The following is a 15651-nucleotide window of genomic DNA, read 5'->3' on the forward strand; positions in this document are numbered from 1 at the left end:
AGAATGCCTGAGTTAAAAAAAAAAAATCACCTGTGCTGTCTCCTAGCTATGTGGCCTCAGGCAAGACAGGTGCTTCATGCCTCAGTTTCCTCCCAGGGTTGTTGTATTAAATGAGTCCAAATGTGCCAAGTATTTAAAAGAGTGCCAGGCACATAATAGCCATGCATAATATATTAGCTATTATGAGCTCATACAAACCATCACCAGCCCTGAGAAGCCTGGCTTCCGCCCAGTACTTTTAAATACCCCACAGTTAACCATCACCAATAGCCTCAACGGTTCCCATTGTTCTTATTAATTTAATAACCTCCTGGCCCTACTCGCCCTTGCACCTCAGGGCTCTGCCGCATGATCCTTCTGTTCCTGCATCATTCTCTACACTTGCAGTTCTGACTCTTTCCCACCCCTTTTACCTTCTCCTAAAAGCTTAATTTAGGAGCGTGAACTTGGTGTCCTCTCATTCTCTCTCCCTCTCTCCAGACCGTGTCTTACCACACACCGGGAGACTAGCCTCACTTGCAGTCTTCCTGCCTCTGCCTCCTTAGTGTCTAGGATTGCAGGTACCCAGGCCTGCCCCCGGCTTTAGGAGACCTTTTTGAAAATAAAGGCTTTTCTAAAAGTCTAGTCAACACTTCGACCACATGAAAGAGCTGCCATTGTTTCTCTTAAGAACATCCACTGCCCAGTCAATATTCGGACTCCCCAAACTCAATCTCTTTATTACAATTACTGAACTGGACCCAGTCAAGTGGCAGCCATTGTGTCTGGTCTTGGTGTCTCTTGAAAAATGATAAATATTATTACATTTGTTTACATCTTCTGTGAATGTTTGTGCAAGTACGTGCTACACCACAGGCATGAAGATGGGAGGATAATTTACAGGACAGTCAGTTCTCTTCTACCACCATGCAGGTCTGAGGGATGGGACTCAGACCAAGCATGCATCAACCACTTTCACCTGTTGAGTCATCTCACCACCCCCCCTTTTTTTTTTTTAGATAGAGTCTTATTACGTACCCCAGGCTAGCCTCAAACTCATGATCTTCCTGCCTCAGCCTCCTGCATATTAAGACAACAAGTGTGCAATACCAATAAATTGTATTTTAATTTTAATTGTCTTTTCCTTCTTTTCGCTGATTTTATTCCCCTATTGTGGGAAGCCTTTTATTGATTGCTGTTGCCATCCACGGAAGGTGGCAATCCAAGAATCTGTTCACCTTAGCCCAACTGTCAAGACCTGCATGGGCTGAAAACCCACCTGTTTCTAGCAGCTCCCCAAAAGTACCCTAAGGGTCTACCATTCATACGTAGCCAGCTGTGCAACTGTACCTTTCACCTAGCGAACACTCTAGGGAGTCAGTCTACTGTCCCCGGCTCTCCTCAGGCAGTTCACGCCAGTCCCACCAGGCGGCTGCTGGCTCAACAGCTGTCTCCATGGCCTGGTGCAGTGTGAATTTCAGAGTGCTGTCACAAGGCTACCTGGCTCTTTTTGATAGATCTGGGATGCTATGGCAGACTTGCCTACAGTACCCCTGCTTCCTGCCTGAGCACTTGTGTCTTGAGACTCCCCAGATTAAGGGAACAAAACTCCAACTAGATCAAGTTTTCAAATGACCTCCACTGGTCTGAGGCCTCTCGCCTACTTCCCTGCTGCTATTGGGACGACCAACCACCGCATCCTGTTAAGGCTGATATGGCAATTATGTGGCCATACGTGAGAACGGTGGACCGTATACTTAGAATTTGGACACACTGTAGGTTTGTGGGGCAAACCACCTTACACTGAGCCGCTGGTTGGAAGCAAGGCCACACATGAGACCCACCTGTGCTACCTTCTTCCTCCATACAACACAACTTTGTGCCTGCTGCTCTGAGCTTAGTGAGCTCTGCTAAGATGTGCTTTCCACGGTTGTCCCCTTACCGTGTCCACCATAAGAAAAGGCGTGGACACACACAGATGCTTGTATAATGTTTGTAAATGAACGGCTGGGTGAGTACACAGAAGGACAGTGGCTTTTCTTTTTTTTTTTTTAGTTAGGGGAACTGAGAGAATTGTTCACCTTGAAACAGCTGCTGCCAACCAGCCTGAGCGCAACAGGAAGGGGCTCTGCTCAAAACAGAAGTGTCCCTGTGGCTTGTCTATGCCACTTGCACTGGCTTCGGGTCACTGGAGCAGAGTGAGGTGGTTCCCATTGTAAAGACGTGCTTGTGCAAACGGTAGGATAGATCCATCTGTGCACAGTTCTGAGTGCACTGGTGTCCAGTCAGGGGGGTGAGCTCTGAATGGTGTAAACAAGTCACAGAGAGATTTTTACCACCCGGAGGGTAAAGCACGTGCTGGAGACAAAATAAGTCTAGGGTTTATTGCCTACACACACAGCTCTCTGTCCCCGCAGCCCTTTGATTTATTTATGCTACTGAGTTTTGATGGTTTTTTTCTGCACAGGCCTGTGTAAGCTGCACAAGTGGAAAACATGGAAGTGTTGCTGGACTTCCTTCAGCGAAAGAGTTTGGGTCAGTTGTATAGGCTGATCATCTCGCTTATGTCCTCTCTTTTCTCTCTTCTCCCTCTAGGGCTTCCTGACAAGGAGAATGTGAGTAGCCCCTCTCTGCCTAGCTTCTATACACTGTCATAAGGTAAAACACACCCATAGTGACCTTCCAAGCCAAGGAAGGTTATCCATCCACCGTCAACAGAGCGATAAATATTTTTTCTAATCTCACTGTGGCATCTTGGGTGAGTCATTTAAAATGCCCAGGAGAGCAGGGTGATGACTGTTACGTGTTTCTGGTATTTAGTCCAAAGAAAGATTGTCCTAAGGGTAAAGCATACCAGTGCTAAGTGTTTTCTCCTCCCCCCATCCCCTCCCCTGCTGTGATGCATCTACGTCAATAGAACAAATTATTGTAACCGTGCAAAGAAAACCAGTTGCTTTTCCTTCATGGGAATAGAAATGGTGAAAGCCAGTGTCTGTTGATGAATTTGCCTAATTATATCCAGGCGCACTACGTCAGCATTTCTCTTTGGAAACTGAGGATGGCTAATTGCCATAATTGCTTTCTAAGAATGGGTGAGAGAGATTTTTTAAGATACAGCTTCCAGGGCATTGTGATCCTTTAATCCCAGCACTCAGGAGGCAGAGGCAGGCAGATCTCTGAGTTTGTGGCCAACCTGGCTTACAGAGTGAGGTCCAAGACAGCCAGGCTACACAGAGAAACCTTGTCTTGAGAAATAAACAAATGAAAAAAAAAAAAAAGGTACAGCCTCCACCAGCAGGGTTCAGTATGTCTGCTAAGGACGAGTGTAGCTCAGTGGCATGTCCCTTGTACTGACAATGGTGGTGTTAATTCTACTAAACACACTCAAGGCTTACACAGCAACTGGCGAGGTTTAAGGGTGAAAATGCCTAGGGACGACCATCATGATGTGTGGTTAGCACTCAGATGTTCACCTTGTAGTCCCGTTCTTGATTGCCGTACCTAGTGACCATTTTCTCAATGGTTACCCCTCCCTTCCTCTGCTCTCAGTCCTGCAACTGTGGGCAGATACGCAGTCTCCTTTAAATTCGAGTTATCTGTGTATTCGCTTTCAGAGAGCTGACTCTGTAAGCCACCGTCTTTTTCATTATGCTGGGTCCTACCCTACTACTCTACTGCCTGAAGCAGGGGTCCCAGTCTGTGTTTGTTTGTTTGTTTGTTGTTTTTCAAGACAGTTTCTCTGTGTAGCCTTGGCTGTCCTAGACTCGCTTTGTAGACCAGGCTGGCCTCGAACTCACAGCGATCCGCCTGCCTCTGCTGCCTCCCCTAGTGCTGGGATTAAAGGCATGTGCCACCATGCCCGGGTAGGGGTTCCAGTCTTAACAATGCCACTTATAAATGTCACACCGGATTTTGACTTCATTTAGCTCAGCAAAGCATTTCAGAGCCCAGCTGTGGGCCTCGGACAAGCTGCTTGGTTTATCTAAACATCCTTGTCTCGTTTTTAAAATGTAGCTGTTAGTCAAGACTACCTCAAAAGTCTGTTATGAGTATTGAATAAAATCATTGATGGAAAGCATAAGGTGAGAACAATAGAGCTCAGAAATGCTAGGACTATCATTGTAATTAGTATTTTCTCAAGCACTGTATCATTTCCCAACTACCTTTTCTCTCTGAAAAGTAGCCTCACTCCTTCTAAAATAACTGTCCTGATGCCTTTTGTAGCCCTCCTTAAAATATTTCTCTTCAATGAACCTGTCTATATTTTGCTTTTAAAAACAAAAGCAAACAACAACAACAACAACAGCAAAACCCAAGTCTGTACATTTAAAAACAAAAAACAAAAAACCAGAGAACTGACTTCACAAGATTCATAAGCAACAGGCTACAGTGTAACACAGCAAGCTGATCCTGCCACCATCTTGGATGAGGAAGCCAGGAAGCATCCACAAAGTAACAAACAGCCTGCAGAGCTGGAGATAAGTCAAGATGGTAAAATGGCCTCCAGCTTCCTCGCCAAGGGACAGCTGGTGATCTGGAGACTGCACAGAATGCCTGAACCTTGGGGGAGCTAACATGGTCTAAGCTTCAAAAGGAAATTCCATCACTTTTAGTCTCTGGGTGACCTTTAGGTTGGGGGCCCCCTGCAGTGGGACCCACAGGCACAGGGTTGTAAGTGGAGGGCCTAACAGCTGTTATGCACTCAACTCCAGACAAGACCGGAGGTTGAAGTTTGCAGAACCTCAGATCCGGTGAACTGTGACCCTCAGATCCGGGAACATACTGCCCTGAAAGATTTGGGGGACTGGACAAGCTGCCGGCCTGGCATCGTAGTGGGAGAAAACTTACTGGGGTTTATTCTTGACTGTTCTGTAGCAAACCGTAGCACGCATATACTCTGTACTAGCCACCAGAATAGATGTGGTAATGATACCACATGCAATTTGGGAAGATCTCCAGTGCACAGTCAAATAAGGCAGAGGAGATCAAAGACATTCATGAGGAGAGTTGAAGTTCCAGAGAGATAAAAAGAGGCCTAAGAGCCTTCAAGTGGGGCTAATTGAAATTTTTCCCTTTAAAGGGACAAGTTGAGATATGATATTTTCTTTTATCCTTCCTCTTCTTTAAGCACATGCTGAGAGACACTGTATTCCCACGCATTCCTAAATAACGATAATATGCCTGTGGGATGAAATGAAAGTGCTTCCATGATTGCTTCGGTGTCTGGACAGATTCTTTGTAGAAAGAATGCGTTCTCCTCCCTGGCTTCCACTCACAGTTTTGTTAATCACCAGGCTTAACTTTTAATCAAACATGAGGACATCACTATGCAGCATTTTGAGCCACTTTGCCAGCTCTGTTTTAATTCCAGACCTGGTCTTACTGTGCATAAATAGACCTTTCTTTTTCTGTCAGTTCTGCATAGCCACTTGCTGGATTGTTGTGCCCACCACCCACTCTGAGGGCTAGGGCCGTCAATGGAGGATGGACCCAGGATGCTGGAACCTTACACACCAAGGGAGAGAGATATATTAGAAAGATGACTGTGGAGCCAATAATGCAAGCGGGCTGTTTTCACACTTCTGTGATTGCCTACAGCTGGAGGTGTTATTAAGGGCACCCTCTCTTTGATCTGTGTCTTTACATGCCAAATCCGGCTGGCCATGTTTAAAACTGAAGTTAAAACCCCAGGTACAGGCTTTCTAGCTAATGTGACAGCTAGCTTTTAAGGAAAGGAGCCTTTCTGTGAGAGTTTTGTCCCCCGCCCGCCGCCGCCCCCCCCCCACCAGGGGGTAGATTTTGTTGTTTGTTGTGCTGAATCTTTAGACAGGCAACTGCCAAGAGGTTTTGTTATTTTAGAAAGTTCTGTTCTTTCTGTGTGGAAAAAGCAGGAGAATGGAGCCTGATCAGGGGGCTGCTGGGAAAAAAAAAAAAAAGATCTGTTTCCTGAATACCAACGTCTTGTTTCCACTCGGAAGTGTTCATTCCTAGGCAGCTACACAGTCAACAGCAGTGAGTAGTCTCCCCCAGAGACAGCAGAGTCCTCTCAAATCTGAGGGTGATTCCAAGGACCAGACCATCTGGGTACACCTAGGAATGAGGGCGTGGCTCTTCTCCAAACAACTGGCAGCCTCCTGTAAGGGGGTTAGTTTAAATGAGAGTTTCTCAAACTTCTGAAGATCAGGAGATGTGTAGAGGAGGAATCATTTGGGGGAAGTTACCGGGAAGATTTTAAAGTTTGAAATCACGACTTGGTAAGGAACCCGGCTCACAGTTTGTGAACCACCTCATTAGGCAGAGGACAAAAAGAACTGTTAGGGCTTTAGGGATGTTAGCAGTGCTTAGTGACATTTCTTTCTCTTTGCTGCTGTCATTTGTCAAGGTTGGAGAAAGCAGATTGAATGTGTTCCAGCTATTTTTTTTTTTTTACTGCGATCATGCAATGCTGGGCCAGATGAAGAAAAAGGAAAATGTGCCGTCCCCCTTCCCCATGCAAACTTAAATCGTAAAAATCTCAGTCCATTAAAACCAGACAAACCCTTTCACTCCAGCTTTGAGCACAGCTGCTGGTTCACATAGTTTTCTGTGGAGCACACTTTAAAGATCCTGCTTGTAAAGTGCCTGCCACAAGGCCAGGGCCTGTTAAAACATCCTGCCCTGGGTTCAAGGCTTGCCCCCTATAGCTGTTTTCCTCTGTCTTGGGGGGAGGGGGGATCTCTGTTGCTTGACTGGGTCCCTAACCAGCACCAGTGAGATCTGAATGCAGGTGTGGCTGACAGGGCGCCTGCACAGAGAAAGCTTTCACAGGACAGAACAACAAAATTCTGAAGCTCCAGAAAATCCTGAGCCTGCCTTTTCTGAATCTGAAGGGCAAACTGCTTATCATCAGAGTGAAGATTAGATTTAGCCCGACTGTTCTTGGGTCCTGCAACTTGTGTGCTAAGTAAATACTCATTTTTCAAGCTGGCCTATGAGGAAGGGTGGCCCAGCCAGCCAGCCAAGACTTTTTAACTCTGCCCCACCTCCAAGAAAACACCAGTGACTTCATGGCCGAGGTGCCAAGGACAACCTCAGCTCTCCGGCCTCCTAAGAGATGTTTGTTTTTGTATTTGTGAGTTATGCGTTTTATGGGAGGAATGTCCTTGCGGGGGCTTCTCTGTGCCTTTTCTTCCCTCCCTTTCTCAGCTGCTATAAAAACCTGCGTGTTTCTCGCTCAGATTCTGTCTGGTTTCTGCAGTGTGAAGGTGGTTGAATTTTTAAAGTGGTCTAAAGCCGCTGTTGGCCTAAGCAGGAAGCAGTGGATGTAGGTAGATTCTGAACCCTGGATACTTCATCTCTTAGTCGAGGTGTTGGTGGCGTCCGGATGTTTTCTGCATTGAGCCTGGTACCTGCTGGCTGTGAGTTTGTGTGGTGAAGAGGCAGACCTTGGGATATCCTGGGTGGTGCCTCACTGTATATTGTAGAATTGTTTTGTATAATATTGTGGTTCTATCTGATGATTGTTTTTCATGTTTCTTCACGATGTTTAAAATACCTTATTGTTTTTAAATTACCAGTATTATTAGTAGGCCTGGCTAGGTCCTGCTAGCAATCAATTAAGACACTGAACTTGTTATATTTTAAAATAGCCTTAGTTAACCTGGGGCAGGGCAGATATCAATCCTCTAAACTACTTCCCATAGTGGGGCAGGTATAGGATCCATGCCCCAGTCCCATGTCATCTGTTTCTAATAACTTCTATCAAGCTACCTCCCATCCATAATCCCAAATACTTGCTAATGTTCTTCATCTGGCTGAATCTCCATCCATGCTGCCACATGTTTCTCTTCCATCTAACCCATGGTGGTCTTCTTTCTCCTCTCAGGACCTCTCCTCAGCTTCTTTCTCCTTCCGCATCTTCTTCCCAGAATTCGCATCCCCTCTCTGCCGCCCCCCCCCCACTCTCTAAGCCCAGGTACCTTAGCCACACCTCTATCTCCTCTGCCCTGGCCAGGTGGGATGGTTTTTTATTAATTAGCATCAAAATACATCAGACCATCCCCCCAAAATACCTTGATATAGAGCTTATACACTGCAGATGTATTGTTTGTTTGGTTTTGGTTTTTGGTTTTTCGAGACCACAGTTTTTCTGTGTAGCTTTGGCTGTCCTGGACTCACTTTGTAGACCAGGCTGTCCTCGAACTCACAGCGATCTGCCTGCCTCTGCCTCCCAAGTGCTGGGATTAAAGACGTGCGCCACCACGTCCAGCTCACTGCAGATAGTTAGCTGTGCTTCCATCACTGGGTTGCACTTCAAGAATACTCTTGCATTACTTTCAGTGGACATAATTTGACACGAGCGGGAGATAACAGAGGAATGGGGCAACGTTGTAGTGTTCGATGCTCAAAAAAATAATGATGATGCTAACGACAAAGGCCCAACATCACCCCCCACCTTCTAGCCAGTAGTCTCTTCCTGCTTTTATTTTCATAAATGGCCTGTCATAAGATGAGGTCTCTCGATGGACTCGGAAGCTGGGAACCAGCTCCATCGTGGGCAAGGAAGAAGAACATCATGTCATATCTACGCTAAAGCACTGCGGGAGTCAGGCTGACTCTGCAGCCTGCACTGCTGCCCTTAGAAACCTTTCATTGTGCACTGCAGAGGCTCATCTTCATTCTCGTGGGTGGCTAGAGCAATTCAGATCTAGCATCTTTTAGGTTTGACATAGCTGAGTTCTTATCATTCCTGTTTTGAGAACTTGTAACCAAATTGCCTTTAAGGAAAATCATAGTCACAATAGTTGTTAAGTTGGTAAATGTTTATAGATGTATGCGTGCTGTGTGTACATACATACATACAAATTGGTGTATGTAGAAAGATGTGTAGCCATTCCTATTCTTTTACATTTTGTAAACCTGTCCGATCACTGTTAGTACTATGGTTCAGGTTTGTGCCAACTTTCAGTACTATTTAAATTCTTTTCACTACAATATACTTTTATTTACTATCTTATCTCGGCCAAAGAATATCTCAGAATTATCCATAGATATATTTCAATTTATCAATAGAATATATTGCCTATTTATTCAAAACTTTGAATTTTTCACACATTGTTGATCAATCCCAGGTTCTTAATGGGCTCATGAAAAATAAATGAAGCCTGGGGCTTCCCATCAGGGTTGGCAGCCCCAGGTAGAGGGAAACACCAAGAAAATAAATGTAATAGGATGTTATGGGAGCTCATGGGACTGCAGAGTGTGGCCTTAAGAGCTCCTCAGCCCTGACAGCTTCTAAGCCTCCTCCTTCGTTTGTTCCTCATCTACAGAATGAGGCCACTGTAGTTCATGCCAGATTGGGAGTTGTGGGGCGTTGTTGCCCAGTGCTAGATGGTATCAGTTTGTGGAAGTATACACAATATGGCAAGTCAGGATGCCCTGGGGGAACAAGGGACTAAGAGTGTCCTCAAGGAGAAAGAAGTGATACCCAAGTAGAAGGGGAAAAGAAATTTTAGGCTGTGAGCATTACATGAACAAATAAACTGAGTTTAGGGACTTTGTCTAATAAGGTTAATGTTATCAGACTTAAATTTAAAAAGGGTTGCCTTCCAAACCTATTTTCCAAGGTATAGGGGCTGGGGTCCAAGCAACATTCCCTTTCCTAGAGTTGTGTCTAGAACAGGATTTGGCTTGACAGTGTCCCCGTTTGTTTTTCCTGAAGTCGTGCCCTCTTTTTTAAAGTGACAGAAGCAAGTTGCTGCTGCCTCTGAAGCCTGCTGGTCACTCTGGCCTCCAGCTCTTCCTCTAGTTGTGTAGCCTGCGCTTGCTCACTGCTCTTGAGCGCTGCTTCCCCACGACTTTTGAGTGAGCTGTTTTGCAAATATTCCTATTGAATTTTGGCCCCCTTTTCCTTTTCTGTTCACCAAGATCATTTTAAATTTCAATCCAGTTTTCCTAACCATCAGCCGTCCCACCCAATTGGGCGTCATTTATAAACTTAATGATAATGTTTCTGAGTCTGTTTCAGAAGCATTAATAAGCACGCTAAGCCTAACAGCATCCAGCCAAGGGCCTAACCCTGTAGAATTCAGCTTGTTTGTGCTAATTTATTTGCATACATTATAAAATTACCCTATCTAGACGTGAAAAAGAAACTTGGGAAACAAGGCTAAGTCATTCAACTCACTCCCGACACAGTTTCAATCGTAGTCGGAGGGAAAGGAAGACAGAAAAGTTCTACCTCAGAGGGTAGGAATACGATTGAGTTTGACATTCGCGTGTTAGAGTTCATGTCTCTGGAAATGAACCTTCATCAAAGTTTGTGACCTTGACACTTAATTGCTATCACTAACGAACTGAAACTCTGTAGGTTTCAATTTCCTTGTAGATCAATGGTTAAGGCTCTCAATATACCCCAAGAAAAAGCCTAACAAGACAGTAGTTACACAGTTTGATAATGCTGTCAAACATAAGCCCTTGTGCCTGGGGTTAAGATCATGCCTTGTCTGGATAGCCTCGGTCCTGGCCCAGTTCTCTAGTTTAGGAGTGGCTGACCTGGGCCTGGCGGAGGTCCTCTGTCATCCTGTTTAGGACGTGGTCCAGTTCTCAGACACAGGGAGACTTCAAGATGGTAAATGGAAAGTCATCCTTAATGCCCTCATCATTTGGCTCAGACAGGAGAAGGGAAAAAAAAAAATCCCAAGTCACACCAAGTGCTGTAATTTGATAGCCTGATCCCAAACAAAGTGAGGAAACCACACCCAAACCTTCCCCCAGTTAACCACAAGGATGGACCAGAATAGAGAAGGAGAGCAGGGACTTTAAGAAAAGCCGGAGAAGGCCTGCCTGGGGCACGGCAGAGAGCCATGGACGCTATCACCGCACTCCCCCCTGGACCTTCTAGTCTTAGGGTATGTGAATTTTTAAAAAGATTGTGTTCTGCTAATTATCTTTTTTGGGTCAGAGCATTGGGATAGACCACGGCCGAGCAAGGGGATTTGTATCACGAATGCAAGATGCATCTGCCAATATCTGTCAATGAGATATTCCTGAAACAGCTGCAGCCCCTCTCCCCTCTGCTTTCTAGCTTTATGTTTTGTAAGCCTTTTCTTGGTATTTTGTAGGCTCAGAAAAACACACGGGCTCCCTCTGGTGGTCATTGCAGGGTTTCTTAGCGTTCCTAACATTGACGTTTGAGTTACACAGAACAAGACGTTTGAAGGAAAAATGTTAATAGTAAATGTTATTTTCTAAGATTCCTAGGCCTTGAGAACACTCAGATCAATGCAAATTGAGAAGACCCCTGTCCATCTTTCCATATGTTCATTTGTCCATCTAACCATCTATCCATCTGCCCTTCCATCCATATGTGGATGTATACATTCTATTGTATCATGCTGGTGATGTTTTTGCTTCCTGAATGCAGTCTAGCTTGTGAGTCCATAGGAAGGTGCAGAGCTCCAATCCCACAAGGCAGACAAGCACTCCCAAGGAACAGGTCTGTTGAGCAGCAGGTCTTGAGTACCTGCTTAACTCTGTTATACCAGAGCAAGCATTGCAAGACGTGACCTGCTACCATTTAAAATATACTGTAGGTTCTTCACTATTGACAATGATGTTTCTTTTTCTCCTTTAAGTCACATCCTGAGAATGTGATCTCACTGTAATGTGGCTTTATCCTAGGCGGACGACTGTACCGTTGCATCAGTGCATTCTTAACATGCAGGCTGGATGATTAAACACAGGGATAACAGTGTGTGGTCTAGAAAACGGAAGTTCGCAATTCTCTCTTTTGAGCTGTCCAGGTGTTAGTTGTCCAGGGTAAACCTGGAAGCTGCAGGCTGCGATGTGTGCTGTGATTGGAAGTCTCTCTCATGGACCACCCTCTTATACATAGCATCTTCTAGCAGGCATGGAAACTTAAGTCTTGGTTTTTAGATTTTTCTGATAGCCAGATGTTTTTATTGCATTTTTTTCCCTTCTTGACTGGGTGATGGTGATCCGGATCTGTGCACAAGTATAGAAACAGTGTAAATATTTTATAGATAACTAGTATTCAACATTAGAATACATTGTTATTGGAAATTTATTGTTTATTTATTTATTTTCTCCTCTTGGTTTTTATCCTTGTAAGAACTGGGGAAACCGGTTCGCATACATAACGAGATGGGGATGGGACTAATTTAACTAGCATCCCTGAGTTCTTCGATTCTTGGGGACCCAGTGTGGTACTTTATGGAGAGCTAAAGGCGAGGAGGTACAGTCACAGGGTGATGGCACAGCACGGCGTCCAGGGTGGGACTTGGACTTTGATTCTCTAGAATTATTTGGTGAATGAGATATGAGGTAAGGGGAGGAGCTATAAGAATGACTCCCAGGCTTTTGGCTTGAAAAGGTAGAAAGATGCAGTTGCCATTGGTGGAGAAAAGGAGGGGAGAATGGGTCCCAGGCCCTAGGTTCAAGGTCACAGTGCAAGGGAGTATCCAGGAACGCGGAGTGATGCAGACTTTTGTGTTCTGCCTGTGCCCAATCAATAGTTAATTACAGTAAATGTTTGATCAGAAAATAATAGTGAGGTAGGTGCTGGGGGTTTGTGCCCAAAAGCGTTTGCCCAGCAAATGAATGGAATAAAATGGATCTGAAAGAAATTAAATAACGGAGGGGACACAAATCAGCCAGAAGTTTATTAGGTTTGTTTCACCCATTATTATATTTTTTGTAGATTTTAAAGAGAATTTATGTTCATGAGTAAACCGTGTATAACTGCAGGTGTCACCTTTCCCATTAGTATGAGGCTGATTTATGTACTGTTTCAAGTGCAAATAACAAATGAGCCAGGCTGACAAAGTGTTACTTAGTAAACATCCCCAGAGGCCTTATTTAATGAATAGGTAGAGCGCTATTGTTTGAAACTTAGCCCACAAATTATTTCTATATGAATTGGTGATAGTAAATGGCTGTGGCCTGCTTGAAACAATTTATTTTCTTAATTAGTTTAATCATCCTCTTTACAGTCTCTTACACTACTACATGAGCTACTAACCACTTTTTCTTGAATAAATTAACTTTCTAGCCTGCTTACAAATTTCCAATTAATAAAGTTTTTCAAGGAGTGAGGTCCTGGTGTAATCCTAAGAATGACCAGAGTTTATTTAATCCTTTTTGAAATCTACTGACACTGGCTAAGTAACTACTATGCACTATGCAGGCTCTGCACTTTAGTCTGGGGATTCAAAGTGCAATAAAACAAATTCCTGACTTCATAGAGCATGGAAGGGGAGATAGGTGAATGCATAATTATATCCAGGCGTGGGAGGGCAAAGACGGGAAACACATGGCAAAATACCAAAATATCCACCCCCCACGGATGCTTGTCCCTGCAAGGGGAGGGTCTCCGAAGAAAGAGCATTTGGTCACTCACTCCCCACGCTCGATCACAACACCAGACCACAGTTGCCAAATCCTATAATCTGTAGCTCAAGACTTTGAAGGTGCAGGAGGCAGAAACCCACAAGAAGCCACCTTAAAAGCAATCAAGAGTGGACGTTGGAGATGACTGCCAGGGTCTCCAGAGAGCATGGAAGCTGGTGGAGGGCTGATGGGAGCCCAGGGCTCTGCTCTCTGCTCTTTGGGAGCCTTGCAAATATGGCCCTCAGTTGTTCTTGTTTTTTTGTTTTGTCTTGTTTTGTTTTGTTTTTTCCACCAGCATCTGCTGTGAGGAAACCTTGTGCAAACACCCTAATTGAGATAGTGTGGGTCATGTGACCCCTCCACCGAAACTCTGGGCCAGCTAACTAGAGGAGGATTCTACTGTGGTTTCAGCTCTGTAGACAGGAAAGGGGCAACCAGAGGACTAATCGCTCCCTGTCTCCTTCCTGAGAATGCATGTCCAGCGGACATCGTGATGCAATCAATACCCTATTGGTGGGCAGTCTTCATTCTTTGCTTATGAAGAAATGGGGCAGAAGCACTTAGCAGAATAGTGTTGACATGACACTTTGCCATAGCCTTGATTGCAGTGAGCGCTGTGCTTAGAAGTCCCGAGAATCCCACATAATCAGAACTGCTTCTTCCTCCCCGCTGTTTCCTGAACACGTGTGATGGGAGATTGCAAGGATCGATCTTCTTAGGTCTTTTGAGCAAGGTGGACGTGGGTGCTGAAACAAGGTTTGACATAACTTGTCCTAGCTTTTCTAGAATATTCAAGGAATTCTTTTAAAAATCTATCTGATTTTACGTCCTTAAAAGTCTAGGAGCCAAATTTACATTCAGATAAGTCACAGGAGTCTGAGATGTGTGCCTAAAGGAAACGTTTCTGCCAAGATCCTAAAGTGAAGGAAGCATGATGGTAGGTTTTGCAATATAATGTCTTCCTGATCATAAATATGACAGTTTATGTTGAATGTTGGGAAACATCAAACTAATTTTTACAACTCCTATGAATGCCACCACCTGGTGTACACACACACACACACACACACACACACACACACACACACACACACAGGGCTGGGAAGATGACTCAGCAAATAAGGACCTGAGTTCACATCTCCAGGATGCACAGAAGAGGCTGAGTGTGAGGAAAAACTATATATATATATATATATATATATATATATATATATATATATATATAGAGAGAGAGAGAGAGAGAGAGAGAGAGAGAGAGAGAAAGAGAGAGAGAGAGTTTATGTTCACATGGTATATAGTTTGTTATCTGTCTTTTTCAATTAGGTTTTTAGAAAGACTTTTAAAGTAGTTAGTATTGACTGAGCCATACAGAGGGAGGAATTTCCTCTGTAATTAGCATTTTTATATGCCCTTACACTTTATCTATGTATCTTGTCAAAGTTAGTTTTCACTAACTGCCCATTTCTAGGGTTATTTTGGGGTGCTTTGCTCCAGTTTTTCCTGATGTTCTCAGTCTCTCTCTGGAATCATCTGTGTCTGTCTAAAGAACTTCCTGCAGAACTTGTGGAAGGGCAGGCCTGTCGCCTGCAGGTTTTCCACGCTCTCCTTCACCGAGACTGCCTTACTTCTTCTTTATCGCTGAGGGTGACCTCCTGGAGCCGGAGCAGACATCTTAGCAGTTCTTCCTTCCGATCACTTAAAGATGCTAACGTCGACAGTTGTCCCCGAACCTGTGGTCCACCCAGGTTTCCTTCATGTGTACCAAATGTCCATTTCCTTTTTCAGGATCCCATCAAAGACACCAGGCTGCATTTAGTCTTTGGCAACTTTTGCCTGTAACTTAGACCTTTGGCTTTCATGACCTTGGACAGTTTCTTATGCCATCAGGCATTTTGTACTGTGTCCCTCAGTTGGGATTTATCTGATCTTTTTCCTAAATTAGAGTCAAATTCTGGCCTCCAGGGAAGAAACCCAGAGGTGGACTGTTTGTATCTAATCATTTAAAAATATGCCCTGTCAGTATGACCAAACACTATTGCCACTGACCTTGCTCACCTGGTTAGGGCGCACTTGCCAAGTTTCTTCCCTGTGAGGTCACTGTCCCTACCAGCCCCTCCCCCTTTGCATACAACTGTGAAAGGATGTCACTATGCACAACCCATGGTGGACTTTTAAAGGAACAGTGAGCTGTGTCCCAAGTCCTTGGTAGCACAATACCAATATAAGTATTTAGAATCCCTTCTGGGTGATTTGCCTCTTTTCCATCTCAGTCTCTTTATGCAT

General features: G+C 44.5%; 1 protein-coding gene across 9 annotated transcripts in view; it reads left to right on the forward strand.

Moving 5' to 3' along the window:
- RAPGEF4 (Rap guanine nucleotide exchange factor 4) overlaps positions 1 to 15651 on the forward strand; it is a 291519-nt gene that overhangs the window by 168692 nt on the left and 107176 nt on the right. For 5 of the 9 annotated variants that reach the window (XM_084799441.1, XM_084799442.1, XM_084799444.1 and 2 more), the window contains one exon: positions 2575 to 2594. In XM_084799441.1, the coding sequence (XP_084655567.1) occupies positions 2575 to 2594 (20 nt within the window). Of the gene's footprint in view, positions 1 to 2574; positions 2595 to 7014; positions 7091 to 7190; positions 7377 to 15651 lie in introns of those variants that run through there. The other 4 variants (XM_084799447.1, XM_084799448.1, XM_084799449.1 and 1 more) reach the window with 4 other exon arrangements.

Source organism: Acomys minous (assembly GCF_964271855.1).
Source record: "Acomys minous genome assembly, chromosome: 10".
Taxonomy (NCBI): Eukaryota; Metazoa; Chordata; class Mammalia; order Rodentia; family Muridae; genus Acomys; species Acomys minous.